At 35.0% G+C, this 26877-nt stretch overlaps 1 protein-coding gene across 1 annotated transcript in view; it reads left to right on the forward strand.

The window, feature by feature from the left end:
- The window catches only part of RSRC1 (arginine and serine rich coiled-coil 1), a 421618-nt gene that overhangs the window by 243342 nt on the left and 151399 nt on the right, over positions 1-26877 (forward strand). The window contains exon 6 of the mRNA XM_058730324.1: positions 1587-1638. Within this exon, the coding sequence (XP_058586307.1) occupies positions 1587-1638 (52 nt within the window). The remainder of the gene's footprint in view (positions 1-1586; positions 1639-26877) is intronic.

Raw genomic sequence — 26877 nt, forward strand, 5'->3', positions numbered from 1 at the left:
TCACACCACCGTTTTAGATTCTCCTAAGTCTCTCTTTCTATGGTAAGGTCTGCAAACTTTTCCTTAAAGGTCCAGATAGTAAATATTTTAGGCTTTGCTGACCAGAAGTTTTCTGTCACAAAAAATTGACTTTGCTATTGGTGTACTAAGCACAAAAGCACCTATAGACAGTATGTAAACAAATGGGCATGTCTGTGTTCCAGTAAAATTTATTTATAAAAAACCAGGTCACTGGTCTAGGACCATAGTTTGTTACCCCTTGTTCTAGGATATGAAAGACTCTACCTGTCTTTCCTCCTGTTTTATCTACTACTCTTCCATCCTGTTTCTTACAGTTTATTCAGAGGCACCATTCAAATGGTTAACAATTCTTAGACATCTTCTTTCTATATCCAATTATGTAAGTCTTTTCATTCAAACCATTTTTTCACAGAGAAATTTAAAAATATATCTTATAAAATGTTAATTCTCAAATGATGGTATCATATATATATATATATATATATATATATATATATATATATATATGAGGTTATTTATATTTAGTCACTTGCTGACATCTTTATAAATATATAGTAAAGTATAGTCTCAAGTGTTAAAAAGGTTTTATGGAGTGCCTGGATGGTTCATTTGATTAAGTGTCTGACTCTTGATTCAGCTCAGGTCATGATCTCATGGTTCGTGGGTTCCAGCCCCGCATTGGGCTCCATGCTGACAGCACAGAGCCTGCTTGGGATTCTCTCTCTGCCCCTCCCCTGCTCATCCTCTCTCTCTCTCTCTCTCTCTCTCTCTCTTGCTCTCTCAAAATAAATAACTAAATCTAACAAAAGTTTTTAACAGGTCCTTCATGAAAATTCATAACTCATAACCTGCTACAACCCATGTTATCTTAGATACCATCAACACATTAATCTGAAAATCTCAAAATAAGGTCACTGGTAGGCAAGTAAGGTTAATTTCGACATTATCAACTGTGTTGAATCAAAGTCCATTGAGAAAACAACTTGAGGACATTTGGTAGGAATTGAAAGCTTGTAAATCACATCATCATCACAGTTGCCCCTTTCAAATAGGAAAGCAGAAAAAAATTTGGTTTTTGGATATGACTTGCCTGAAATATCAAGTTGTTACTTAAATTCCGATAGGTCACTTTGCATGTTTCCATATGCAAAAAAAAAAAAAAAAACAGAGCTTGATAATATGTTTTTAAATATATGTAGGTTTTGCCTCATTATTCAATTGTAGTTATTTAGGCTAATGCTGATTGGTACTGATTTAGGTGCTGATTTAGGCTATTGCAGATTGATGTTGGGTACTAACAAAACCTTTTCCAGTAAAAAAAAAAAAGAAAGAAAGAAAGAAAGAAATTCTTCCATCATGTTAATGAAAAGTGTGATTCAATTACTACAGTGAGAGAGTAGATTGGTAGAGCTGCTGTGATGGAGTTTTATTAAGATGTTGGATGGATATTAATATCTGTTATGATAAAGTCTTCTAAATTTTCTGATGTTTGCATAGTAATACATTAATTTAAAGCTCCATATATTAAAACTGACCTGTAAATGTCTTTTATGGTTGACTTTTAGCCACCAGCCGAACAGGCCAAAGCCAGACTACAGCTGGTTCTTGAAGCTGCTGGTAAGTGCTCATGATTAACTTTATTTAAATGAAAACGTACTAAATAAATACGTGCTTACAGGTGGGTCAAAGAAAAAAACACCTGTTTTCATATGTCCTCACAAATTTGTGAAATCTGGGTTATATGTATGGCCATATTTTATATGAAGTATCGACTGCTGTATAGAGTATAATGCTAAAAGGTCATTCTTTATATTTTTACTTATAAAATTGACTTTAATTTTAGTTTCAGTTTTGAGGCAGTTCAATTTATTGATTTTTGTCTTCTGTGGACTGTGCTTTTGGTGGCATGTTTAAGAATTCTTCACCTAGCCCCACATCACAAAACATCCTCCTGTGTTTTCTTCTAAAAGTTTTATACTTTTACATTTAAGACTATGATCTGTTTTGGTTTAACTTTTGTAGAAAGTGGGAGTTTTAGATCAAGGTTTTCATTGTTGAGGAAAACAAGATAAGTATAATTTAGTAATTTCTCCAGTTCCATTGGACTAACTCAATGAACTGTTCTGGATACCATCTAATGTTAAAATACTGTATGTCTTATTTTTCAATGATACAATAATGCTGTGACTTTGATTTTATACATAATCCTCAGATTCATGTAGACATTAAATATTTTACCTTCTTAAAAAATGTAAAAGATTAATGTTATCTTTTCTAAGTACTGATATTATTTTGAATCTTAACGTGCTCTTCAAAATGTATGTAACATATTTAAACAAGTTGTCAAGATTAAGCATGAGGTAGGATTAGAATGATATAACCAAAGTAGTACATATTTGTTATAATTATTTACTTTTTAAAGATCTGTAAAGAGTGTATAATTTCCAATTGGAAAATGAGAATTCTATTTTAACATAAAAGTAATTTCAGACTACCAAATGATAGTAGTTGTATTTTTAGTACTCATTGATTGAGAAAATACATATGTGCATATTGATTCAGGGATTTCTTGCATTAGCCCCAGAGTGTCTACAGTCTAAAGATTGGGAACACATGATATACTAGCTTCATAAATCACTAATAGAAGTAACTTATAATAAAAGGATAAAACTTAATAATATTTGTGAGTCTTTGTAACTCTCCATATTACTTTAAAAGTCATTCAGGGACACCCGGATGGCTCAGTCAGTTAAGCGTCCGACTTCAGCCCAGGTCATAATCTCACAGTTCATGGGTTCGAGCCCCACGTCAGGCTCTGTGCTGACAGCTCTGAGCCTGGAGCCTGCTTTGGATTCTGTGTCTCCCCCTCTATTTGCCCCTCCCTTGCTCACACTCTGTCTCTCTCAAAAATAAATAAACATTAAAAAAAAATGGAGGGAGGGGAGCCTGGGTGGCTCAGTTGGTTAAGCAGCTGACTTTAGTTCAGGTCATGATCTCACAGTCTGTGGGTTCAAGCCCCACCTGGGGCTCTGTGCTGACAGCTCAGAGCCTGGAGCCTGCTTTGGAGTCTGTCCCTCTCTCTCTCTGCCCCTCCCCTGCTCGCACTCTGTCTCCCCTCTCAAAAATAAATAAACATTAAAATAATTTTTTTTAATTTTAAGTCATTTATATTTTATGTATTAATCTTACTCATTTTATCTTTAATTATGTGGAAATTACAGTTTCTACATAGTATTATAATTTTGCTTGCTATCTGGTTTTTCATATTTTGACTCAAATATGCTGTAAGATTAAGCTAGTTAATATGATTCTCTATCATTTACATAATATACATTGATTCTTTAATTCTTTAGTAGCATTTTGCTTTGAAAAATTACTGCCAGTTCATAATGTGAGTATGGACAAACTTTTGTTTTAAAGACAATATTTATGTTGCTTAGTTCAGAAAATATTTGTTTCCATTAATACAATTATAAAGAATTTCATTTCATAGTTTTATACAGTTATCTTTATCTTTTAATAGGATTTTGAAGCCTATATAAAACAGATCTTAGGGTCCAAACTTCATAGTGTTGAACTTACTTATATTGGTCCCAGCTGTCACCCCACATATTTTAATTTAACTTTCTAAATTCTATTGTTGATAAAGAGTTAGGTTGCGTGAATTTGAGAAACATTAAAAATATTATGACAATTTACAAATTTAAAAAACTTACATTAGTCTGGATAAGCAATGCATTAGCTAGATGTAGCATTATTTACTTAATAATTTTCTTCTGTACTTAATAACGTGTTGTCCCCAGCGTTTCCCTCTTATCAGTAACACTGTGGTACACATCCTGTTACAAATTGTGTTTTATATATTTTAGATAGGTTTCTTGGGATTGGTTACTATAGAAATGAGTTTATAAGGTTAGAGGGTATTAATATTTAGACTGGCTTTTTATGCATTTTTGCTAAATTGTTCTATAAAAGGACTGTGCTACTTTATGTTTCCACTGATTAAGTAAATATTTTAACCAGACTTGGCCTTTTGATGCCAATTCTATGAATATATTGCTTTATAATATGATATAACATATTATACCCCTTTGAGAAACATCCAGTATTGCTTTTAATGAGAACTTGTGGCCTTGAAGAGGGGAAGTAGATAGATGGATAGGAGAGGAGCATATAAGCAAATCTAGAACTTACTATCAAAGTTCTAGATTTCCTTCAGTGAAGAATTTAAGGTGTTCACTGTATTACTTAAAGCAAGCAAATAAATAAAATAAAGGAAGGGGGAATAAGACCAACTTGAGCTCATTCCGGAAGTTTTGCAGTTAAAATCCAGCCTAGTCCTAAGAGTGAGGTTCCCGGACAGGAAGGGCTGGTAGCACCCATTTTGTCACATTGAAGTTTACTTGAGTTCTCAGGGAAAACATCCTTGACTTTGGGGCCATAAAATCGAGTACAAGAAAAGACTTAAGGCTGTATGTTAGATTCTTGAGACAGGATTCATTTCAGCTTTATAATTACTATAGTCTGGTAGATAAGGTTCGTCTATAAAGAAATCCTGCTGTGCTTAGTCCTTTATTCTAACTATAGGTCCCAGAAAATGCAATATGTAACCATTGCATTGTTATTGATTTATGAGTGAATGTTAATAATGTTATTGGTTTGGAATTAAAATATGTTTAGAACATTTGGCAACAATTATTAGTGGTATGATTTTGAAAGACATATGTATGAGTAAAAATAATATTTAAGCAAAATGTAAGGTATCATGCATGTTTGGTTGATACCAAACATGAATTTGAAGTCACAGATCTTATTGTATTTGTTACAACCATATTTTTATACATTAAACCATATATTTGTACTTTGTTATGCTAAATCTTCAGATTTAGATAGAATCATTTCTCATGTCTATTACTAAATTGCAGTTAAAACCAACTTTCGTGTCTGTTGTTTAACGTTTAGTTCAGAGGTGATGTGAAGTTAAGGTTTTATCTAAGATTGCTTTTTTGTCATTTTCAAATGGCAGTAGGACACAGAAGATTGCAGAATTGTATAAATTTGTAAGATTCAATCTTTAAGTTATAACCTCAGCTAATGGCTTACCCTGTGATAGTGAGTCAATCCTATTAACCCTTTGCTTTCTTCCTTTCCTTTTTAAAAATGCTTTTACCATTCTCTCACTTATTAAGATACAAAACTTTGAAATTTTTACCTTTGACTTCTTACTAGGCAGTCATTCACCTAGAATGATCTTATTTTGAAACATTTTTTATATGTATCCCTTTATTATCTTTCCCACTGCCATCTCCTTAGTCTAGATGCCAAAGATACCAGCCAGAGGTTAATCCCTAACTTCCCAATGGTCTCTTCAGTTCTCTTCTCCAGAGATGGTAGCAAATAGTGGAAGAGTTCTAAGCCTACTCGTACTGCTTACCTTGAGCAGTTTGACTGTGAGCAGTTTGATGTTTATTGGTTCTACAAAACATAGTTTAAAAAAAAGAAATGGAACATGACAGACATGTGTATTTTCTAGTTTGCCATAGTTCTCTATTTTTTAAAAAAAAAGTAATTTATTAAGGTGAAATTCACATAAAATTAATATAAAGTTAATCGTAATTGTTTAAAGTGAACAATTCAGTGGCATTAAATACATTTCCAGGGCTGTATAACTACCACCTCTCTCTACTTCCAAAACGTTCTCAACACTCCAAAGTAAAACCTCTTACCTATGAAGCAGTTTCTCTCCACTCCTGGACACCTGCTCCTTGCATTCACCAATCTGCCTTCTGTTTCTGTGGATTTATCTATTCTGGATATATATAAATGGACTTACATACTGTATAGCTTCGTATGTCAGCTTCTTAGCATAATGTTTTGGAGGTACAGCCACATTGTAGCATGTGTCAGTATTTTATTCCTTTTTATGGCTGAATAATATTCCATTGTATCCATGTACACCATTTATTTATCCATTTGTATTGATGGAAATTTGTGTTACTTCCGCCTTTTGACTGTTGTAAATAGTATTGCTATGAACATGCATATACATGTACTTGCTTGAGTACCTGTTTGCAATTTGGGGTGTTATATACCTAGGAGTGTACATTGGGAATTCTATGTGTAACTTTTTGAGAAACCACCAAACTTTTCCACAGTGTCTGAAGGATATTACGTGTTCATCAGCAATATATGAGTATAGTCCCCTATTGTTTCAACTAAACCTTGTCACACATTTAAGTTGCCTATTTGAAAGTATTTAGTTTTGGGGACTTCTCTGTACCATAATTTACTCACTTGTAAAGGGGGAGGATAATAACTACCTTGTAGGGTTTTTTTGAAGATAAATATGATACGTGAAGCACCTAGTTTGGAGCCTGGCAAATGGTAGCCACCAGGAAATGTTTATTTCCACATTGTTTTTTGTGATTACCACTGCTAAATGATTCTTTCTCAGCCACCATTTGGTGATGATATTACTTTGCTCAAAATTAGTCACTGGCCCTCAGTGGCTTAAAAAATCAATTTTACACTTCTGTGTTTAAGGTTCCAAGGTTCTTTCTGTATGGTGGAGCCACAGATTTTTCTGTATTTATTAGAATTCATTTCTGAACTTCTTCTCATTATTCTTTGAGTTACTCATTCTTTTCTACCTATGAATCCTTGCTCATGATTTTTTTTCTCTTCTGGAAATGACTTCCTCTTTCCTCTTCCACCTCTAAGCACTTCAAAACGAATCTCAAAATTTCCACATGAGTTTTGTGACCATTCCAGCACATAATCTTTCTCTTCTTTTTTGAAATCTTTCTGTCCTTGTTTGTGCATACTATTTATGGTGATATTTACTTACATATGGCTGATACTAATATTTAATTATTTCATAAGTGTTGAATTTACTTTTCCAATGAAATAATGAACATGATGAAGACCAGGAACCAGATCTAAAGTTTATAAGTCTTTTCCAACAGTTTTAACAGCACCTGTAGTGAGTGGTACTATGCCAAATAAGATTCCAGCTGTTAATCATTGGTGAACAGGTCATTGTGAAGAAACAAATAATCTGGAAGTAACTGAAAAGTAAACCTTTTAATGCTGCTATGCTCATTTTAACCAGCTTGATGGATTTAAAATAAATATACAAGAAATTATCTGGCTTCTAAAGTAGAAGATATTGGCCAATAATCTGACTTTTTAATCTTAAACTTTAAGATAGTGCATGACAGAAAAGATAATGAAACTTGATTATCACAGAGGAGAAAGAAGGAAGATAAGACTTGTCTCTTTTGCTCTCACTAGTGTTTGACATGTTAGTGGCAGTCCAAACATTATTTGGGTTTTCTGCAAAAACACAGTAGCATCTTATGCCATATGTGTTTGTAGGTCTGAAGAAGAATTTAGAGGAGAGAATTTTTTTCCAAAATGGAAATATTTTTTATCAGTATGAAAAGATGACACTTCTTACAACCTGGTTATAAGACACGTTGTTCTCTAAAATCTTTTTAATATTTTACTTTTAATAGAGTTATTGACACAAGCAGCCTTTAAAATTATATCTCTAATGTTTTAAGAAAAAATAGCAATTTCCTTTAGTGCATGAATGGTAAATCACCTTTATCAGAAAATCTCTGTGTAATATTTCATTTTCGGAATAATGTTTACAACCCATTTTGTTTTGCTTTCTAGTTTTTAAAGCACTTTCATATAAATCTTTTATCGTTTGACTCACATCACAGCATGGAGAGCTAATTAACTCCATTTTACAAATATATGGAAAGCATAAATGATTTGTAAAAGACTACATAGCTAGTGAATGACAGAACCAGAACTCAAGTCCAGTGATTTCTGACTCTTGAGCTATTTCTATCCGTAGTTTAAATCCCTAAGTTATGTTGGGAAGAAAGAAGGATGGTGGAAAATATTACCAAATACATACTCTGTTTTGTTAGGTGTAGTGCTATAGTTACCTTACAATAAAATAATTTCTATCCTCATGTAAGCCTTTGATTCTGAAATGAGTTTTTTCTAATTGATAATAAGAATTAGTAAAGTATGAGTCAGAAAAATGTTATTTTTCATAATTGTTAAGAGTGCTCATAATAGCAAAATTTCTGATAATTTTGAAAAACCCAGGGTAGTGTTGTATAATCACCAATGTTTTGGTCTTCAGCCTAACTAGGGACTTGCATTTCAGTTACCCTTGCTGGGATACAAGCTGGTTGAGTATTGTGAAACACAGATGAGTTACACACATGGGCACAGTATGTCCAGGGAAGGAGCTATGCTTAGGAATAAGTCATAAGTGCCTCATTTCATCCCAGTTCTTCTGCTCCATGTTAAATTTAGACGTTATGCTTTTAGCTACCCATTAAGTACCTAGAAGCCTGTTCCTAACCCTTTCTCTTCATAGGCATGTGATCTTAGAACTCCCAGTGCTTTTCTAAAGTCCAGTCTAACTGTAAATATTTCTGATTCTGAGTTTGCCATGAAAATGTAGCACCATTTCCAAGGGGCATAGACAACCGTTCTGCTACCCTGACTTAAAACCAGCAGAGAGGTTTTGCTCTGTAAGTTTCTGACCACCGATCTATGACTCTGAGAAATAGGCTGATGTATTGTGAGAACATTTTTCATGTTGGACAGACCTAAAAAACAGAGCAAGTGGTAAAAAGTTAATTTGTATTTCATAAAATAGTTTTCATACCTCTTTTTTCCCCATGTAGGCTTCTGCTTGATAGTATGTTGGCAGTCTAGATTCATACTTGGCCTCTGTAACTAACTGTGAGTTTTGGCGGATCACTTCCCCTATAGTCTCCTTTGGTAGTCTCCTTTAGTGTCCTCATTTATAAAGTGGAGATATTAATAGTACATAACCAATGGGTTTGTTGTTATAAGAGCTTAAATGAGGTACCATTTGTAAAACACTTCGAACAGTACCTGGTACATAGTAAGTATTCAGTAAATGTTAGCAATTGATATCAAAGGCAATATAGTATAGTGTAGTAGTTAAGTTCTCAAGTCAGATGGCCTGGGTACCATTCCCAGCTCCATTATTTACTTGTAAATCCATGGGAGAGTCGGTAAAGCCTGCTGGACTGTAGTTTTTTTCATTTATGAAATGGGAATAATATGTACCTTTAGAATTTTTATGAGAACTAAATAAATTAATGTAATAAAGTGTCTAGAACAGCACCTAATATGTAACTGAGGGTTCTATAATCGTTAGAGAGTAGGAGTAGTTTTTTTATGGCATCACCACAATGATGATGTAGTTAAGGAAGAGACATTGAACCAAACATTCTCCTCCTACCAGCAAATGTAAAAACAGAAACAAATGAATAAAACTTTAAATAGTTTAATTGACTTGAGCATTGGTTAAACCTTTTTTTCATCAAATACGGTTTCTGCAAATTTCAGAAATTCACATAAAATTTATTAGCTTTTATGTAAAATCAAGTTGATAATGTTAATTTAACTTCCAATTTCCAATAATGAACATGATTTTTGGCTTTGTGTTAACTCAAAAGATATAAAGTAGTACTTCCTAAAGAGAATCATTAAGTAAATTGCATTTAAAAAGCATAAGTTATTTGTTTTAGCATTGGTTACACATTTATATTTGAATGACTATTATTTATCCTTAATAATATTTAGTAAGAAGAAAGCTATCAGCTAGAGTCTAACAATATCACAGCAACTTGCCATGTTTGAGCAGATGTTAAGCAGACAGTAGTTGAATGTTAATTTTGAGAGGGTGGTATGTTTAAGCCTAGCTGAAGTATGTTGCATGTGGGCTTTCTAGACTCGAGTACAATGCTGGATCTCTGGGGAGAATTTTAAAGCTAAACCTCTTTCTTTGGGGTCCTCTATATGGACTCTCTCAAGTCAGTATAAAGCAGATCATCCCTAGGCTAAAGCCCTTCAGCTTTTGTTATTGGGCTCTGTAGACCTGTAATTAGGCCTCCTGGCAGGCCATGCAGGCCAGTTAATGGTCATATGGAGTTTCTGTGAGGCAGACTGGCTTTGTATAAATCCTGGGTAGGAATATGTTTATGGGTCACTTCCTACCAGGACCATGCTTTGTCCTTATGCCCTGCGGGCTGACAGGGAGCAGGTTCCCTTGACCATGGACTGTTCAGTTTGCAACTCAAAATCTACTCCACTAATCCCCAGTGTAAACAGAGGATTTAGAAGGGCTTCTGTCACTTACAGTTGCCAATTCACTTGGGTGTCTGTGAATTTATTTTTCCCCAGACTTCATTATTGAAAGACTGACAAGTGTATAAGATTTGGATGTTTGTTTATATGTCAAGTGTGCAGTTTCTCTTTCAGTGGTTTTAGAATAATTGTCAGTAATTTACCTAAAGCAGAATCATGTAATGAGGTTTTTTTTTATTAATCACCTTTTAATATTTTTTAATTTAAGCCATTAAAAAATTGGAATGATAGTAGACCTTTTCCTATAAGGGAAATTATAGGTCTTTTTTTTTAATATGAGTAAAATAACACTATATAGAGAAATTTACCAAAAAATGACTAATGCAGATTTCAGATAAGTCAAGGAAATAATGAATTCAAAACTCTTCTGTGCTATACATTCTATATTTTTAAAAAAAATTCCATTTTAGTGTAACTGCAAGCTTTTGAAAGGGGGAAAATCAGATCAGTATATAAAATGCTTAACAAAAATGTGTTTCATGAAGTACTTAAAATTAATCAGAGTGCCATTTATTGAGCATTTACTATGTGGGGAGCCCTTTTATACATTTACACACATCATAATTATTTTTAACAGTTTATCCATGTCTCCTAGCCAAGAAAAGTATCTGAGTTTTAAGAAAGCCATCATTGAGATTTCTTTTGTTTTTCTATTTTATTTCATCCTCTATTTCATTATGGTTTTCTCTTTGTTGCTTAGGTTATATTAAGATTTGATTCTAAAATGTGTAAGTTCTGAGTATGCTCTGCAAAGAACTGTCACCTGTCTTCCTGTGAGCCAATTTTTCTTTTAGGGGAAAAATCAAATGACGAATTCTTTCCCAGGTCTCATCTAGTAAATCAGTGCTCAGTATTTTGCATTTTGTGATGTAAAAATGGTTCATGACAGATGTGGCTGAAAAGACCACATACGTAGACTGTATGATTTTAGTCTGGTGGAACTAATAGGATCACTCATTACATTTTAGACCCTGGGGTTTCTTTTTTCTTTCATAATAAAAAAAAAAAAAAACTGTTTAAATAGAGTAGCCCTTTTTGTGTGTGAGTATAGCATCTTCCCCTAAATTTACAAAGAGTTGATGGTAACAAATCAACAAATAATCCTCTCTCTTCCCAAAAGTTGTTTCATTAATGTTTATTTAATGTTGACTGTTATTTTTTCTCTTGTCATCCCATAACGGTTAGGATTTTATTCTATTTTTACAAAAGATTTCTTTGAGTTTTATTTAGCAAAACTAGAAAATACATTCCTTAGAGAATCCAAGACAAGAATTAAATTAAAGTATATGGTAATACAAACAAGTTTTGCAAATGTTGAAAGATTTAATGGCAATAAAAAGACATTATGCAGAAAGAATTCTTGGTGTTCACTTACAACTAGGAGAAGCATAGCATGAACTGTTTTTCTTTTTTAATGTGCACAGTGTATTTACTGAAATATAAGTATATTTGTGATATATTTTGGAACTGAAAAAATGGAGACTCCTGAACAGTGTAAAAGATCTGAATCCTATTTTACTTTTGACCAAAAGTTAAAGTTATAATTGAATCAAAAGTTATGTTGAAAAATATCCTGGGTGCTGTATATCAATGGTAATAATGGTTAATGTCCCTGGGCAATGGGATTTAAAATAATTAAAAACATTTTCTGATTGTTCTGTAGGTATCAAGAAAACCTATGGAGGTGTAGGAAAGGTGCACTTTAAACATAATAAAATTCTCCAATATTTAATATGAAATTCCATGCATTTGACAAATGTATACAATTATGTTAAGTATCACCAAAATTTTTTGATAAAGAACATTTACATTACTCCCCAGAAAGGCCCCTTATACTCCTTTGAAGTCAATTCTTTTTTCCCCATCTCGGACCTTAGCAACCAGTAATCTGATTTATGTCATTGTACTTTTGCTATTTTCAGAATGCCATGCAAATGGAACCATACAGTATGTAGACCTTTGTGACTGCACTCTTTGACTTGGCATAGTGCTTTCCAGGTTTGTTCTCATTGCTGTATGAGCATCAGTTCTTTTTGTTGCTGACTAGTATTTCATCATATAGCTAGACCAGTTTGTTCATTCATTCAGCAATTGGTGGACAGGTGGGTTGTTTCCAGCTTATGGTTTTTCTGATTATAAATTATATGAACATTTGAGTACAAGTCTGGGTAAGCATATTTTCATTTCTCTTGAGTAAATAGTTAGGAATGGGATTTGTTTCTTATGTATATAGTAAATGTAGCTTTGACTTTATAAGAAACTGCCAAACTTTTACAAAGTGGCTGTCCCATTTTGTGTGAAGTATATGCTCCTATCTGTTGTCCATTTTTTAAAAGGAATTATTTATATTATTGACTTGGAGAGTTATTTAAATATTCTGAATACAAATCAGATATATACTTTATATTTTCTCTTTATACCTTGTCTATTTACTAAACAGTGATTTTTTTTTTTTTAAATTGAGTATATACAGTAAAATACACAATTTTTAGTGAGGGTTCTTTGAGTTTTGACAGATGCAAACAGTTGCATAATAACACCTAGAATCAGGATGTGGAACAATTTTATCATCCCTCAGAATTCTCCATCCACTAATGGTGAACCCCTCCTACAACTTCTAGCTTCCTGGTAACCACTGATTTATTTTTTGTCCCTACAGTTTTGACTTTTCTCCTATGTCATATAAATGGAATCATATAATAAGTAGGTTTTGAGTCTGACTTCTTTGACCTAGCATGCTTTTGAGATTTATCCATGTTGTTGCTTATATTGGTAACTTATTCCCTTTTTATTACTGAGTAATATTCTGTTGTGTGGGTTACTTGATTAAGTATGTTGACTTATGCCAAAAAACAAAAAAAATCCAGCTGGGGTTTTTATTAGGGTTATGTGGACTTTACAGATCAGAATTGGAGAGACTGGATGCTTCCATCCTTCAACATGGTATAGCTCTCCATCTCCAGTTTTTCTTTCATTTCTTTCATCAGAGTTTTGTAGTTCTCAACATATAAGTCTTACATTTATTTTGTTAGATTTATTCCTAAGCATTTTGTGTTTTGTGGTGCCATCATAAATGCTAAGATTTTGGGGTTTAAATTTCAATTTCTAGTTGTTCATTAGTAGTATACAGAAATACAGTTCTTTTTTTTTTGCATATTAAATTTGTATCCTGCAGTTTTTTAAACTCACTTAGAGATTACTTGTTTTTGTAAGATTCTTTGGCATTTTCTGCATAGACAGCCATGTTGTCTATAAATGAAAAAAGTTTTCATTTTTCCTTTAAATATGAAGACCTTTTATTTCTTATTCTTGCCTTATAACCACATTGCCCTAGCTATTCAGACACAATTTTGAATAGAAGTGGTAAGAGTGGATATCCTTTGATTATTCCTGATCTTAGGGAGACAAGCATTCAATCTTTCACCATTATACAAGATGTTAACTGTAGGTTTTTCATAGATGCCCTTTTCAGGTTGAAGAATTGTTCTTCTCTTCTTAGTTTCCTTTGAGTTTTTATCAGGAATGAATATTTAATTTTGTCAAATGCTTTTTCTGCATCTATTGAGATAGTATGATGAATTTCATTGATATGTTGTATTTCATCAGTCAATTTCAAATGTTAAACCAATCTTATTTATATTTTTGGGAGAAACCCCACTTGAACTCAGTCTGCTTCCTTTTATGTGTTATTGGATTTGATTTTCTAAAATTTTGTATATATTGTAGTTTGTATTCATAGCAATTATAAATGTTTCAGTAGGACCGTTTGCATGTATGATTTCTTCTCTTAGGAGATAAACCCTGTAGCCTGTCAACTTTATATTTCCCAAACCAGCACAATACCATGGTGTTAGGAGCCTTTGTTTATTAACAGTTGGTTGGATGAATGAATGTCACTAGTAGTGTATATAAATGTGCATTTATATACCGTTGAAGTTAAATCCTACACTGGGAACTAAAAGTAGGCCTGTGTTTTTTTTCTTCCAGGAAATGGTGAATATGTTGTTACATAGTATCTCCAATATTTTCAATAAGAATTGTTTTGCTGTTGTTGGACATTGTTGGACAATGTATCTTGAATTGAACACTCTATGGTTACCATTTCAATATCCTTAGAATTGAAAACACTGAAGTAACATCATTATTTGCACATTGATAATTACCATTTTATCCTTTGTGAATATAGGGGAAATAGTTTGGTTATCACAGTGGTCAAGTGGATTGATTATTTTACTCTTGAGTAGTGTAAATGAGTGGGGATACATATTGTCTGTACCCACAGTTGCAGCTCAACTCAGTTGCTCATATTTACATGTAATGCAATTCAGAGAATACCGTAAACCAGTGAGGTTGACTTTTCACATAGAACTACTATTTAATTTAGAATTTATAACTGAACAGATTTACATAAGAATAGAGGTAAAAGTGTAACAAAAGAAAATGGGAGGAGAGGAGAAAAAGCTTGGGGTGTCCCTCTGTCTTTCCTACCTCCCCACCCCCCATTCCTAAATCAGAAAAACTCATCTCCTGACATCTAAACATATAGTTTTATGACCAAGTGAAATATACCTAATTTTCTCCTGTAGCAAATTCTGATTTAGAAAGGATTAATCAGACTTTGATGAGAACTTTATACTATGCAGAATCTTTCAGGCTGTTTTAACTACTTCCAGTAGTCTTATCTACTTCTAAATAATATGTTTCATTTATCCCATTCATCTAAATAAACCTTAATCAAATATTATCTGGATGAAAAACCATATGCATGTCTAATATCAGAAATGTTTTTGCTTAGTATGCCAATATGTTACATATGCTCATAAAGGATAATTTTTAGTTTTTAGTTAAAATTAGGGAATTTGAGGGGCACCTGGGTGGTTCAGTCAGTTAAACAACTGAGTCTTGATTTCGGCTTTGGTCATGATCCCAGGGTCATGGGATTGAGCCCTGTGTGGGGACTCGCTCTGGATATGGAGCCTAGGTGGGATTCCCTCTCTCCCTCTCTCTCTCTCTCTGCCCCTCCCTGACTCACGTGTGCTCTTTCTCAAAATAAATAAACTTTAAAAAAATAAAATAAAATTGTAGAATTTGAATTTAATGTTAATACTTTTTAAATTAAACACTTTCTAAGTAATTGTTCCTAAAGTACATCCTGAAAGGAATATGTGAAACCCTATAAATTCCTTATAATTCCTCATGTGACAGTAGAAACTCCATATAAGTACTTTTTATTGGCTCAAAGTTATTCTATGTGAGGTAATTAACTCCTTCTGTTATAACTCTCTCAAGGTAATACTTGAAATGGTCATCATTTCTCAGTTTTGCATAGTGATAAATTTGCATAGTGATAAATAAATTTCAGTGCAAACTGAAAAATTGATAAGGCCTTGGGATTTTTAGAATTGTTTTTAAAAGATAACTTGTTTTTTTGTCATTCTGAAAGGCATTCTGAAAATGTTAATCAAAGACCTTGAAAAGTAAATAAGACTTAACAAATCATTGTTGATTAGATGAAAGAATTTTTGTAAAAATGGATGCAATTGTTAGATATTTCTAATTTAAAACAAAAATTTTTTTGAGTGAGAGAGAGTGTGTGCACATGCATGCGAGTGGGGGAGGGGGACTTAGGATCCGAAGCGAACTCTGTGCTGACAGCAGAGAGCCTGATGTGGTGCTCGAGCCCAGGAACTGTGAGAGCATGACCTGAGCCAAAGTTGGATGCTTAGCGGAAGCCGGACACTTAACTGACTGAGCCACCCAGGTGCCACAATATTTTTACTTTTTAAAGTTGGGTAACTTTGTTGGATAATATTCATTTAGGAGCGCAAGCACAATATGAATTAAAATTACTTATTAGGAAGATACCTAAAAAACATAAAGAGGTAAATATATTTCATAATGTGGGTTTGAATATTACATATTTTGCCCAAACCTGTCTTTGTTTTCTTAAATTTTATTTTCTTTTAACCTCCTGACTTTGCAAGAGAATGTTATGGTATTTAAATTTTTTGCATAATTTAGTTTTAGAAAAAACTCATAGATGTTTGAATTCATTCAATATTTAACAATTTTTATTAAGTGTCTTTCATATACCAGGTATTATTTTAGCACTAGGGATCAGATGGTTCTTTCCCCAGGATCAGGTAGTTTCTCAAATGTATTTGCCAATCAGCACTTCACTGGGGATCCTCCACAGGTCACTGAGTTCTCTGTGCTGCTCTGTCTCTGTCCTAAACTGTAGGTCTTTGTCTCCCAGGGCTGGCAGCTCCATCTCAACTCACTAGGCTCTCTTTCCACTAAGAGTCCACCAGGGTTTTCTTTCCCTGCAACACCAGCCGAAACTGAAGACAACTGTAGCCATCTTAGGACTCTCCTCCTTTCTATCCTGTCTACAGGGATCTTTCTTCTTTGCCCTTTTTCCAGTGTTTTGAAAGTTCTTTTTCTTTCTCTCTCTCCACCCTGCCGCCCCTCTTCCCTTACCTCTTCTTTCTTTCTCTCTGTCTTTCCTTGTTATTTCTAGACAGGAGGTTAAATCCAGTCAGTGTCTATTACTCTATATCTTTTGGACAAGGAAGTTGGCATATACACTCCATATGATTTCAATTTGAAAACAAAAAATGTTTAAGACTTGTTTTCAACCCAGCTTATGTTCTGTGTTGATGAATGTACAATGTGTACTTGAAAAGAATATGTCCTCTACAGTTGTTAGATACAGTGTTTTATAAATAAATACAAATTAGGTTAAGGTTGATATCCTTCAAGATTCTTTTTTTTTTTTTCTTGATTCACAGCTTTATTTACATTTGTCTACAGCATCATTTCTTCATGAAATGAACTAGTACAGCTTAGTTAAACCAAATGAAATAATAATCATCTGAATTGGCTGTAAACTATCAGCTAAATTTATAACCTTGCATTTGCTTAGTACAGCCAAAGTTTCAAATACAGAAAGCACAAGAATAAACCAATGGTAACATGTAGACTCTAGAAGATCATCTGGGCAAATTTAGAAGGTGGACTTTCAAGAAGTCTGAGGCACAATACAAGAGAGTAAAATTCTTGTGCAACCTACAGTAAACGCAGCAAAGAAAATTAAGACATAAAAAAACAAGGGGAAGTTCATTGTAAAAATATTATCAAAATACTTCTACATAAGATATTTTGCTTTCATCTTTAGATCAGCTGAAGAGAAAAATCATTCATTTTAAAGTAAAAAACAAATAATTTTGTTTGGTCTGTCTACTAGATAACCTTAAAACTTTAAAATTTTTAATTGCAGTAGACAATAATTTAAAATTAAGATCGTTCAAGATTCTTATCCTTCAGCACTTTAAAGATGGCATTCACTGTCTTTTGGCTTTCATTTTTTCTGATGAAAAGTTAACAGTCATTGAAATTATTGTTCTCCTGTATGTAATGTGTTACTTTTCTCTGGTGGTTTTCAGTATTTTCTTTTTTATCTATGTCAGTAGTTTGAATATGATGTAAGTAGGCATGAGTTTCCTTGTATTTTTCATGTTTGAGTTTCACTGATCTTTTTCAATCTGTAGATTTATGGGCCTGATTTGGGAAGTTAGTTTGCCATAATTTTGTCAAATCTGCCTTGTTCTGTTTTCTGCTTTATATGATATGTTGCCGACCTCAGAGTTCTTTGACTCTCATGTAGAAACGAGGCCAAGGATGGTGTTGACAGTGTTTATTGCAAGCTCATGCCTGGGCATGGGGAGACAGCCTTAGACATCCCTTGGTTAGAGGGATACCAGGCTGCTCCCTGACCAGTGGCAGGGGAAAGTTTTTGAAGGGGCTAAAGCAGGAAAGGGGTGACATCTAAGCATGCATGCAGGGGTGGGAAGACAGGAAATTGGGCACAGAGGCACAGTTGACAACATGCTTCTTCATACATCGAAAATTTTATTTACATGTTAAGTCTCTACCCCTGGCCATGATTTTTAACATTATAATGAAGGGCAAAGTGGGTGAAAGGTCAGGGCTGAGGTCCACGTGGTAGCTCTGACTGGCCTGGTCTGGTCTTTGCAGGAGCAAGTTGGTTGTAAATTGGTCACTGGAGTTTGCTTCACCCTGTGGCTTTTGGCTTCTTGATTGTATGTAGTAACTGCCAGAGAAATGGGTTATCTAAGGGCAGCCTGGGTTTTTCCTCCAAGTTTCTGTTCTGTAAAAGAAATGCCTCAGAGGGGGTGCCTGGGTAGCTCAGTCAGTTAAGCATCTATCTGACTGTGGCTCAGGTCATGATCTCACAGTTTGTGAGCTTGAGCCCTGCTTTGAGGGAACCCAGCTTCTCTCTTTCTCCATCTCTTTCTCCTTCTCTTTCTCTTTCTCTTTCTCTTTCTCTTTCTCTTTCTCTTTCTCTTTCTCTCTCTCTCCCCCCCCCCTTTCTCTGCCCCTTGCTCACTTGCGCCCTCTCTTTCTCTGTCTCTTTCATAAAGAAAGAAAGAAAGAAAGAAAGAAATTTAAAAAATAAAAACAAAACCAGGACTTTATTAAAAAAAGAAAGAAATGCCTCAGAAAAGAGAACTACAAATGGACAGAAAGGTATTTAAAGAGGTTTCCTTTTTAAACACGCTGAAATAATAAGATTAAGGCCGAGGGCAGCTTTATTCCAAGATATGCTTTTCTAGGCAGACCTCAGAATCTCTGTCTATTAGACCTTCTGATACTTCTCTAAAGGTCCCTGAGTGTTTCTTCTCCTTGTTGATTCTCCTCTTCATCCTCCCTTGCTTACCGAACAAATCCTTTGCCCAATGTGCAGTCAGCCAAACACTGGCACCGGTTTTGTGGCGGAGAAAAGGGGTGTTATTGCAGGATGCCAAGCAAGAAGCCAGGAGAAAATTTCTCAAATCCACCTCCCTGAAGGGTTGGGGTCAAAATAAATAAATAAATAAAGACAAGGGGTCAAGATGTCATGGGGTATGTAGGTTGAATGGAATATGCTGATGGAATATAGGGGCAAAGGGAGGTGTCCTTCTCTCTGAACCTACACATTCAGGAATCATGACTCTTCATGGAACACATGTTCATAAATTAGCAGGGTAATCATGACAGATTGGGGGAACATCGGGGATGTGTCGTCACAGAGGTTACTTTCACTCACTTTTAGTCCCTTCTGCACAACTACAAGAATATTTCCTAGTTGGCTTCGGTGTTAGCTAGTCTTCTCAGTGGTAGGTCACCTTCTGCAGAACAGGCTCCTAAATCAATCAGGTTAGCCAGAGTTTTTTTAGGTAGAATGGCCAAGCATTTGTTAACTTAATGCATAGGTCTCACTCCTCTTCCTTTTTAAAAATATTTTCATTATCTGGGTTTTCAGTTTGTATGATTTCTATTGGTCTATTTTACCAATCTTCACATTCACTCATCTTGTCATTTTCATGCAATGAATTTTAAAATTTCTGTTCTGTTTTTCGTTGTAAAATTATTATTTTGTTCTTTTTTGTATTTTATTTTTCTCTGCTGAGATTTTCTGTTTTTAAAAAAATTCTTAGGGGCACCTGGGTGGCGCATCCGACTTTGGCTTGGGTCATGATCTCACCATTTGTCAGTTCAAGCCCCACATCGGGCTCTGTGCTGACAGCTTGAAGCCTGGAGCCTACTTCGGATTCTGTGTCTCCCTTTCTCTCTGCCCCTCCCCTGCTCACATTCTCTCTCTCTCTCTCTCTCTCTCTCTCTCTCTCTCTCTCTCTCTCTCCCTTCCTCCCTCCCTCCCTCCCTCCCTCTCTCTCTCTTTCAAAAATAAATTTAAGGGGCGCCTGGGTGGCGCAGTCGGTTAAGCGTCCGACTTCAGCCAGGTCACGATCTCGCGGTCCGTGAGTTCGAGCCCCGCGTCGGGCTCTGGGCTGATGGCTCGGAGCCTGGAGCCTGCTTCCGATTCTGTGTCTCCCTCTCTCTCTGCCCCTCCCCCGTTCATGCTCTGTCTCTCTCTGTCCCAAAAATAAATAAAAAACGTTGGAAAAAAATTAAAAAAATAAATAAATAAATAAATAAATAAATAAATAAATAAATTAAAAAAAATTAATTTATTAAAAAAATTCTTCTATTTTTATGTACATCATTAGGCTAGGTATAATAGCCATTCTGGAGTTATTTATTGCTAGTTTCAACATCTGATTCATCTCAAGGTTGATCACTTATAACCAAAATAAATGAGACTTCATCCACCTGAGGTGCAGCAAGCCAATAAAAACTCACACTGAGCTTTTGCAGTGAAGAAAGATAGGTTATTTATTGGTGTGGGCCGCTCAGGAAAACAAGGAGCTAATGCTCAAAAAGCCCTGAACTCCTGGATGGCTGGCAAGTGAGGGTTTTCAAGGGCAAAATTTGGGGCAGGGGTCTCCTGAGAAGGTGGATACCATTAATAGGAGGCCCATGAGGTCATGCTAGCAGGTGTTCTGGTGCTGTTTCCTTTCGTCCTCAGAGGTCTTTTCTATCTCAAGAGATTTGGAATCTGAAAAAAAGATTTTTTTTCTTTATGTTAGAGTTATGTTAGAGACGTTAACCATGTCTAGGATAGTGCTGGTTAACTATTTGTCCCGCAGATTTTTTTTGAATAAGTCTAGGCCTACCTGTTCCTTGGCCAGTCTGGTCATGCCTGGGGTTGATATGCCCTTTGGGGTTCATCCTTCCATCTGAACTGACAACATGGACATAGGGTTCACCATTAATTGTCTTTTCCTCTGACAATAGGTCACATTTTCCTGGTTCTTTGGATACTGAATGATTATTTGATTGTATCTTAGACATTGTGAATTTTTGTTGTGAATACTCTGTCTTCTATTACATTCCTCTGAAGAATGTTGCTGTCTTTGTTTTAGCAGACAATTAACTTGGTTAGGCACAAATTACAGTTTTTTCCTCACCTATGGTCTGCAACAGCGGAAATGTCAGTTTATTTTAACCTTTTCTTCAAACTGCTTTCACTAGGTCCTGAGCAAACATGGTGTGGCAGTCAGCCAAAGACTTAGAATTTACACAGAATTAGCCACCACCGACCCCCAATCACTGGGTTCTCTCTATTCCAAGATTCTCCCTTACTTCCAGTGGCTGTGCTTGCCCTGGGCTCTTCCCTCTGGTTGTTAGGTCAAAAAGACCACAGGCTTTTTCTCAGAGATTCAGCCATGCCTTGCCACAACCATGGCCCACCCTCAGGCCCAAACCTCCAAAGTAGTGAACTACTCCGGTATCATTCCTTCTTCTAAGTTTCAGCTTCCCTGTAAAATCTGCCTTTGTTCACTCTTCAGAGATTTTAAGTAGTCCCGACTCCACTCTGCCTCTTACCTGTTACAGGATCTCCATCAATGGGTTCTGGGGCCTCTGCCTTCAATATGTATGTAGAATCTTTGTTCTTTTTTTTTTTTTTTTTTTAAGTTTTTTAATGTTTATTTATTTTTGAGAGAGAGAGACAGAGTGAGAGTGGGAGAGGGGCAGAGAGAGAGGCACAGAATCTGAAGCAGGCTCCAGGCTCTGAGCTGTCAGCACAGAGTCCGACGTGGGGTTCGAACTCACGAGCCTTGAAGTCATGACCTGAGCTGAAACCAAGAGTCAGACACTTAACTGACTGAGCCACCCAGGTGTCCCAAGAATCTTTATTCTTTCTGCCTCCGCTGCTACTTCCTTGGACTAGGCCATCACCATCTCTCACCTCGATTATTGCAATAGCTTCTTAACTAGTCACCCTACTTCCACTGGCTCCACTGTAGTTTATTTTTTAGCATAGCATCTAGAATGAATGATCCTTTTAAAGCCTGAATCAGAGATATCACTCTTCTGCCTTAATGTCTTCCCTATTCAGAGTAAAAGCCAAAATCATTGTAATGGCCTCTACAGCCCTTCAGAGAGGATGGTCCGTTGTCTGTTACCTTCCTGAGTTTCACTTCTTGTTTTCCTCTCTCTTTCTGTTCTATTTATTTTTACCTTCACTGTTCCTCAGCCTCAGCAGGCACCTCCCCCTTCAAGGCCTTAATGCTTAGTAATTCCTTCTGCTTGGAATGCTCATCGCAGAAATGGCTACTTACTCCCTCACCTTCAGCTGTCAGCTGGCTGAATTGTACCTTGTCCTAGACATACAGCTCTTTGTCCCCTTTGCTTGTTTTAATTGTCTACTTTAGTACTGTTAACATTTTTTTAGTGTTTATTTATTTTTGAGAGAGAGAGAGAGAGAGAGAGAGAGAGAGAGAGAGAATGAATGAGTGGGGGAAGGGCAGAGAGAGAGGGAGACACAGAATCCAAAGCAAGTTCCAAGCTCTGAGCTCTCAGCACAGAGCTGACATGGGGCTTAAAGTCCCGAACTGTGAGATCGTGACCTGAGCTGAAGTCGGACACTTAACCGACTGAGCCACCCAGGCACCCCACACTGTTACCATTTATAATTCACTTATTTGTCTTTTTCATTGTCTGTCTATCCCCACTAGAAAGTAAGTTGCACCAGGGCAAGGATCTTTATCTGTTTTGTTCACACTTGTATCTCTGGCACTGAGAACAGGACTTTATATATTGTTTGTGCTCAGTAAATTGGTATTGGTCAAATATTTGAATGACTAATTGACTTTAATGTTTCTCATTTCACTTTAGCTACTAAAAAAAAATGGCCCTTTAAAATGTACATATTCCTAATTCAGAACTGGATTGAACCCACTTCAGCTTATAGAAGGCAAAATTATATTTTTAAAATTTAACTGTACTTTTTATTTATTTTTTTTTTTAATTGTTTTTTTTTTCAACGTTTTTTTTATTTTTATTTTTGGGACAGAGAGAGACAGAGCATGAACGGGGGAGGGGCAGAGAGAGAGGGAGACACAGAATCGGAAACAGGCTCCAGGCTCCGAGCCATCAGCCCAGAGCCTGACGCGGGGCTCGAACTCACGGACCGCGAGATCGTGACCTGGCTGAAGTCGGACGCTTAACCGACTGCGCCACCCAGGCGCCCCAACTGTACTTTTTAAATAAGTTGAATATCATAAACTTCAAAAATCTGAAATATCATGTTCTTATAAATGATAGCACAAGTATTTGTGTTGCTTTATAATTGACTTTTGCTGATTTAATAATGGTCTGTGCTTCTGTAACTATTCCCAGTTTACAAAGCATTTTTGCATGCTATTCCATGTTAATTTTTTTTATTTCTTTTGACCTGAGCCTGCAAGTTGCCAGGTATGTTAAATTTTAATCTTCAGATATATTATTGTATATATAATCTATATAATTTTGAAGATTTTTAAAAAGGCAACACGATGGGTATTTCACTGGAAAGGTTCTCGGAAAATGCCACCTTAAAGACTTCTTTAAAATTTCAGGCATCTGTAGAATATATAATACTTATATTTAGTGAGGGAATATATACGTTGCTTATTAAAATTATTGTTGTCAAACTTAGTAGCAGGTGTATTCTGAAATTGTTTTTTTTTCTCCCCTTGACATAGTATCATTTCACTCTAAACTGGAGATTAAATTTTACTTTGTATATAAGAAATCTTTAATAGCCAATTCAGGCAAGAAATGCTCACAGCAAATGTCATGAAAATGGTGAGATATTTTTAGGTTAAGTATGTTCATGGAGTAAGAGAATGTAATGAAGCTATTTGGCTCTTTTTTTTCCCTGAGCTTTATTGAGACATAATTGACATGCAATATCTTGTGAGTTTAAGATGTACAACATGATTTGATACACTTATATTATGAAATTATTTGCAGTAGTGTTGGTTAATACTTCTGTCACCTCACATAGTTACCATTTTTTGTGAATGGTAAGAATGTTTAAGATCTATTTTCTTAGTACCTTTGAAGTATATAATATTGACCGTATTGCTGTATTACAGTAATAATATATTTTTTTAATGTTTGTTTATTTTTGAGACAGAGCATGAACAGGGGAGGGTCAGAGAGAGAGGGAAACACAGAATCCAAGGCAGGCTCCAGGCTCCGAGCTGTCAGCACAGAGCCTGATGCGGGGCTTGAACTCACGGATGGTGAGATCATGACCTGAGCCGAAGTCGGATGCCCAACCGACTGAGCCACCCAGGCGCCCCTACAGTAATAATATTAACTATAGTCACCATATTATATATCTCCCCAGAACTTATTTGTCTTGGTAACTGGAAGTTTATATTCTTTGACTAACATCTCCCCATTTACCTCACTCTCCAGCCTCTGGAAACCACATTTTACTTACTGTCAGTTTCTTTGAGTTCGTTTTTTCTTGTTGTTGTTGTTGTTGTTGTTTTGGTTCCATATATAAGTGACAGTCATAAGTATTTATCTTTCTTTCACTTATTTCACTTAGTTTCATCCATGTTGTCACAGACCACAGGGTTTCCTTCTTTCTTATGACTGAATCATATTTCATTACAAATATACTACATCTTCTTTATCCATTCGTCTCTAGATGGATACTTAGGTTGTTTCCATATCTTGGCTATTGTGAATAATGCTGTAATGAACATGAGAGTATGCATATCTTTTCAAGATTCTAATTTTATTTCCTTTGGGTATATATCCAGATGTGGGATTGCTAGATCATATGGTAGTTCTATTTTTAATTTCTTGAGTAACCTCCATACCCTTTGCTGTAGTGGTTGTACCAACTTACATTCCTTCCAACAGTGCACAAGGGTTCCCTTTTCTCTACATCCTTGCCAACACTTATTATCTCTTGTCTTTTTGGAAATAGCCATTCTAACAAGTGTGAGGTGACATCTCATTGTAGTTTGATTTGTATTTCCTCGAAGATTAGTGATGCTAAGCATCTTTTCCTGTATCTGTTGGTCATTTGTATGTCATCTTTGGGGAAAAAAAGTCTACTCAGGTCCTCTGCCCATTTTTCAATTGGAAGCAATTTAGGACAGTTAAATTGACTAATAATGGGTTACTTGACCTTTTTTTCTGCTTAAATCAAGATGTCAATTTTATTTGAAAATTACATATTTTAAGTTTAATAACATTTTCTTCTCTCACTATTATAGAGAATTCAGTAAGAAGGCTAAAAAATCTAAAATTATGAGAAATACTTTTCTGTGGTATGTTTACAATATAGGATAGATACTCTTTATTTGTTTATTACAACATTGTATATTTTCAGCTGGTGAAGATGCTGCTGTCCTTCAATCCAGACCTCTTTTTCTAATCAGTAATTTCAAAGTAGATTTGCTCCTGATCCAAGAAAGAGATTTGAGACCCTATAAGCAAAGAAAACCTCACTATCTAAAAAATGGTCTGCAGCTGTGATTATTCATTTGTAGTGATGTTAACCTGCATATAGAACATCAGAAATGATTTCTGCTTTAGAAATAGTTCATGTAAATTTTTGTGTGATGATCAAAGCAATATATATTCTATGTAAAAAAAAATTGTACTATTTTTTTCCTTTGGACTTTAGTATCACTTTAGCTCCGTAAAAACACTTCTTGGCATTTTATTGCAATTGTGAATTAAATGAATTTAGACAGAACTAACATCTTGATGATGCTGAGATATCCTATTCAAGTATGCAGAATATCTTTTCATTGAATCAAGTCTTCTCTTGTGGCTTTTAAGAATGGTTTACATTTTTTCCTCATTTAGGTTTTACATGTTTTGTTATGTTTATTCCTTTGATGCTGTTATGAATGAGATTTTTTTCTACCATTAGTATGTGTAAATATAAGAGTTAACTTTGGTATACTTATGCAAATAACTGCTACCTTACTAAATTATTTCATTGTTTCAGATTTTAACATTGATTCTCCTGTATGTTCCATTTATATTAATATACTACTACAAATATAAAGTGTTTTATTTATTCTTTTCAAGTTTTTATGTCTCTAATTTAGTACACTGTTAATTAGTAGTAAAGATAGTGGTGTATTTCCTTAGTCTTGACCTCAATGAAAATTCCTCTGTTTCTTTTCCCCACTAAGGAAAATGCTGGCTTTATGACATACGGGTGTGTGTGTGTGTGTGGTGTGTTTAATTTTAATTATCTATCAATTCCTATTTTTTAGTGTTTTTTTTTAATATTAGTATTGGGTTTTGAATTTTGCCAAGGCTTTTTGAGCATCAATGGAGATAACCATATTAAAAATGAGATCTTTTCCTTTCTTTATTAAATTTTTTTAACATTTTTATTCATTTTTGAGAGACAGTGCAAGCGGGTAAGGGGCAGAGAGAGAGGGAGACACAGAATCTGAATCAGCCTCCAGGCTCTGAGCTCTCTGCACAGATCCTGTCGTGGGGTTCAACCTCACAAACCCAGAGATCATGACCTGAGCCAAAGTTGGACGCTTAACCAACTGAACCACCCAGGCACCCCAAAGAGATATTTTTCTTAATCTTTAAACATTTTTAAACACTTATTTTATTTTTTATAAAGCGTCATATTTTAAAGAAGTTTAAGGTTCATAGCAAAATTAAGGAGAAGGTACAAAGATTTCCCATATAATTCTTTCCCCCACACATGCATAGCCTCCCCCATTATCAATATGCCCAACCAGAGTGATATATTTGTTACAACTGATGAAACTAAACAAGTACATCATAGAATACCAGTGTTTATATTACAGCATTAGGGTTCACTCTTGGTGTTATACATTCTGTGATTTTGGATAAATGTATAATCACATATATCCACCATTACAGAGTATTTTCACTGCCCTTGGAAAC

The sequence above is a fragment of the Neofelis nebulosa genome, chromosome 5, assembly GCF_028018385.1.
Source record: "Neofelis nebulosa isolate mNeoNeb1 chromosome 5, mNeoNeb1.pri, whole genome shotgun sequence".
NCBI lineage: Eukaryota > Metazoa > Chordata > Mammalia > Carnivora > Felidae > Neofelis > Neofelis nebulosa.